At 44.6% G+C, this 5,000-nt stretch overlaps 1 protein-coding gene across 1 annotated transcript in view; it reads left to right on the top strand.

The window, feature by feature from the left end:
- Positions 1–5,000, top strand: part of LOC143297066 (uncharacterized) — a 13,327-nt gene that overhangs the window by 7,064 nt on the left and 1,263 nt on the right. The window contains exons 3-5 of the mRNA XM_076609238.1: positions 1–40; positions 1,321–1,601; positions 4,215–4,400. The exon at positions 1–40 is cut by the window's left edge and continues 114 nt beyond it. Of these exons, the coding sequence (XP_076465353.1) occupies positions 1–40; positions 1,321–1,601; positions 4,215–4,400 (507 nt within the window). The remainder of the gene's footprint in view (positions 41–1,320; positions 1,602–4,214; positions 4,401–5,000) is intronic.

Raw genomic sequence — 5,000 nt, forward strand, 5'->3', positions numbered from 1 at the left:
AAGGCCATCCGGAAAGTGGAGTACTTACGGATCAAGGAGGGTGAGACTTTTAATCAACATACAAATTGAAGTTCTGTCTGTCTGTCTGTCTGACTGTTATTATTATTATTATTATTGTCGTTGTTGTTTTGTTGTTGTTATTGTTGTTGTTGTTGTTATCATTATTATTATTATTCTCATCATTATTGTAATCTAAGTGGAAGGAAATCCGAAAGACAGAACTAATCAATCGTTTATATTCAAGTGTCAAACAGAATATATATATATATATATATATATATATATATATATATATATATATATATGTATATATATATATATATATATATGTATACATACATATATATATGTGAATACTTTAGTAAATACAAAGCCATATATATTATATTTGCTAGAATAAGAGTACAGCATGCGTATTGAAGAGTGATTGGTTTGAAAGCGCTATGAATAATTACTGTCTTTGTTTAGATTCCAGTGCTATATGAATACTTTAGTAAATATAACACCATTTACGTATTTTGTAATGTGAGTGTATCGGGGGTGGAACTGTTTTGCCATGACTTTGCTGAGTGCCATTTTGTGTTATATGTTGTATGCCAAATTTTTACCGTTTTGTTTGTAATTTGTGTGTACCACAGAATTCGCCACACTTAATTTCTTTACTGAAACGATAAATATATTTTTGCTTCTCATTCTGATTCTGATAACGATACTACTATAAATTTATTATCATTATCCCCCGAAAACGGAGAATGGCTGCCTACATGGTGGGGTAAAAACGGCCATACACGTAAAAGCCCACTCGTGTACTTACGAGTGAATGTAGGAGTTGCAGACCACGAACGAGGAAGAAGATGATGATGATGATGATTAAGAAGAATATGTATATACTTTTTAATCTAAATTATCTTATTTTTTTATCACTTTATTGTCAGAACCAGACTAGAGAAATTCGCCTTTAGACTCGTCATAGAGAGACCATCTTAAGCGATCGTAACTATTAGTAGTATTATAGAATTATTATTATTGTTATGATGATGTTGATGATGATGACTACTATTTGTCGGTAGAGCATCAGACTTTCAGTCTGAGGGTCAGGGGTTCGTGTCCCCTATTGGGCGCTGCTCATTCTTTTCTCAAGGCCTGACTAAGCGCGTTGGGTTACGCTGCTGGTCAGGCATCTGCTTGGCAGATGTGGTGTAGCGTATATGGATTTGTCCGAACGCAGTGACGCCTCCTTGAGCTACTGATACTGAAACTGAAACTGAAACTGAAACTATCATCATCATCATCATCATCATCTTTTCCGGCACTGCACAGGCCTGAGAGACGCCGTCCGTCGCCGTCACGTCGGGACACTGGACAGATCGATCCACGTGGCGCGGGCGTCCCCATACGCGCTGCAGCTGGCCTCCACCATAGCGGCGGCCGACAAGCTGCGCGCGCAGCTGGTGCAGTGGGGCGTGCACCGTCACGCGCCGTTGGACCTGGAGCAGTGCACCGTGTCCGAGATCCGAAGCTTCAAGTTTCCGCCGCCGTGTGTCGTCACAGTCATGGCGGCCGTGCACAGGCTGCTGGGATATCGCCGTGGTGATGTTAAGGTTTGGGTTGTCGTTAAAGAATGATGAAAGGTGGTGTCAAATCAAAGGTGCCTGGGATTGTCGTTAAAGAATGATGAAAGGGCCGTGCTCTCATGGTGACCTCAGTTTCGATACCCCTCCACTTCCGTGCTTGGGGTGCGTCCTGTCAATGTCTTCAGTGTCGGCAGATTCATGAGGGGCTTTTGTTTGAGGGACGTGGTGGCGGTCTCCACTCTGGGGGGTACGCTCAGGCAGTCTGGCTCCGCGACTAAGCCATTATTGTCGTTAGTAGGGGGCTTAGTAAGTGGTGTCCTAAGTACGTTAAATCAGAACAGGCACCACTGAACACCACCGAAGTGACTCAGCAGCAGTGCAGGGTCTCCTCTGGTGTATGGCCTCCTGGCGACCTAACGCCGATGGTTCCATGCGGACTGCCGACGCTGGAACTGTGACGGACGAACCCGGGTGTGGCCGTGTACGGGGGAATCTAAATGAGCGGCGTGAGAGTAATGCCACTGAAACAGTGTATTTGATGGGGCAGCAAAAAAAAAAAAAAAGAAAGAAAGAAAGAAAGGTGGTGGCAAATCAAAGGCACAATGGATTGTCGTTAAAGAGTGATGAAAGGTGGTGTCAAATCAAAGGTACCTTGGATTACAGTTGTTGTTGAACATAAAGACCACAGCCACGAACAACTTGACTTTAAGGGCAGCAGGCAATAGGTCATTAATAAACTCAACACTACTGTTATTGTAGTAGTAGTAGTGGCGGTGGTGTTGGCATTAGTAGTGGTGGTGGTGGTCAAACCAAATGATGGTGCTTAGAGCCGCGCCGATCACTAAGGCCAATTCAAGGCAATCACCACGTTAGCAGCTGGTGTCAGTAGTGGTGGTGATAGTGATGGAAGCGGTAGCAGAGGTAGTGATGGTGGTAGTGGTAGTAGTGGTGGTAGTAGTAGTAGTGGCTGCGGTAATTGTAGTAGAGGTGGTGGTATTGGTAGTGGTGGAGGTGGTGGTGGCGGTGGTAGCGGTGGTGGTGATAGAAGTAGCTGTTGTAATAGTAGTGGTGGTGGTGGTGGTGTTAGTAGTAGCAATAGTAGTAGTGTTAGTAATTGTAGCAGTGGTGGTTCTGCTGTGTCATGTTTTGCTCTGTTCTGTACTGTTCTGTAGTGCTAAGCATCAGCAGCAGTGTTAGTAGTAGTAGCAGAAGTAGTGGTGGTGGCTGTAGTAGTTGTAATAGTTGTAGTGGTGGTAGTAGTGTGAGTTAGTTGAAGGTCCCAAGGTTGTTGTGTTTAATGTGTGTGTGTGTGTGTGTGTGTGTGTGTGTGTGTGTGCGTGCGTGCGTGCGTGCGTGCGTGCGTGTGTGTGCGTGCGTGCGTGCGTGCGTGCGTGCGTGCGTGTGTGTGTGTGTGTGTGTGTGTGTGTGTGTTTCAACTTACTTCTGTATATTCACAGTGACCAAAAGGCTAAGCTGCACTGATCGATCTTCGCAGTGGTGTGTTAGTGTTGTGTAAAGAACGTTCTCTAGTCTCTGGAGATAGCGTAGGCTTGAGGGAGAGGGAGGTGTGTGTGTGTGTGTTTGGGGCGGGGGGTGGGGGTGGGGGGTTAACACTATTGTCGCTGATGCAGCTCAGCCCAAGTATATTTGATATTTGTTTAAAAAGTTTCTTCCCTTTCCTGCTATGCTATCCTATTCTGTGCTGTTCTCTTCTCTTCTGATATGTTATGCTACAGTATGATAGTCTCTTCTCTTCTCTGCTCTATCATGTACTGTTCTGCTGTGTTATGTTCTGTTCTGTGCTGTTCTGCCATACTTTGCTATGCTATGCTATGTTATGGACTGCCATGCTATGCTACGCTATTTTCTGCGTTCCTCTGTTCTGTTCTGCTATGATATGTTATTATGTGTTCTGCTTTGCTTTTTTCTGTTCTATTATGCTATGCTATGCTATGCTATACTATGCAATGTTCTGCTTTGTTCTGCTGTGCTATGTTATATTCTGTTCCGCTATGCAATGCTATGCTATGTTCTGTTCTGTTATGTTTTGTTCTGCTATGATATTCTATACTCCGTTCTGTTCTGCTATGCTATGCTATCCTGTGCTATGCTATGCTCTGTTCTGTTTTGCAGTGCTGTGCTATGTTCTATTCTGCTTTTTTCTGTTTCGCTGAACTATGCTACGTCATACTATGCTATGTTCTGTTCTGCTGTGCTATGTTGTTAGATTTTGTTCTGTTCTGCTATGCTATGTTCTACTGTGTTTTGATCTGTTATGCTCTGTTCTGTACTGTTCTGCTGTGCTGTGCTATGCCATGCACTGCTATGTTCTAACCTGTTCTGTCATGCTATGCTATGCTATGTTATGTTCTGTTCCGCTACGGAATGCTATGCAATGTTCTGTTCTGCTGTGCTATGCGATGATCTGTTCTGTTACGTTCTGCAATGCTATGTTCCGTTATGTGCTGTTCTGCAGTGCTATGCTATGCTATGCTATGCTATGCTCTGCTCTGTTTGGGGCCATGCTTTTGCCATGCTATGTCTTGCTTTGCTATTCTATGCTTTGTTCCGGTCTGTCCTTTGCTGTTCTGCGATGCCATGCTGCATGACCGATCTGACCAGCAGTGCCTTGCTCCCCAGACGTGGCCCCACATCCAGAGCCTGATGGGGCAGACGGGGAGGGAGGGGCTCCTGCACAAGGTGCATCACTTCTCCCCCTCGTCCACCCACCTCTCCGCGGCGGAGGACGCCCAGACCATGCTGAGGACCATCACCCACCAAGAGGTGCTGGTGGCCAGCAACGGGGCCGCCAGGTTCTACGTCTGGGTCAGTGTGTGTGTGTGTGTGTGTGTGTGTGTGTGTGTGTGTGTGTGTGTGTGTGTGTGTGTGTGCAGTCGTGTACATGTCATTCTGAGTCTCTGTGTGTGTGTGTGTGTGTGCGCGCGCGCGCGCGCCTGAAATCTGATTGAATGGCACATGAAAAGAATGATGAGCACCCCGCAGTGGCAACCGTCGGTCGGCTCTTCCTGTTGTGCAAATGCCACCCCCCGAGTGTGTAAAGCGCTTAGAGCTTGGTCTCCGACCGAGGATTGGCGTTGTTTGAAGTATTCATTTCTTTTATCATCGGTTCACTTAGTGCGGTGATTTATAGACAGGCTGTGTGTGTGTGAGTCTTACATACATGCATACATACATTCCTATCTACATACATACATACATATATTCCTCTCTCTCTACATGCATACACACATACATACATACATACATACATACATACATACATACATACATACATACATACATACATATATACATGCAATGCAATACATACATACACACATATTTGAATGATAATAATAACTTATAATAATTATGGTATCTATAAGGCGCAAAATCTTGATGTGATGAACTCTAAGCGCTCTAATA

This window comes from Babylonia areolata, chromosome 22 (assembly GCF_041734735.1).
Source record: "Babylonia areolata isolate BAREFJ2019XMU chromosome 22, ASM4173473v1, whole genome shotgun sequence".
NCBI lineage: Eukaryota > Metazoa > Mollusca > Gastropoda > Neogastropoda > Buccinidae > Babylonia > Babylonia areolata.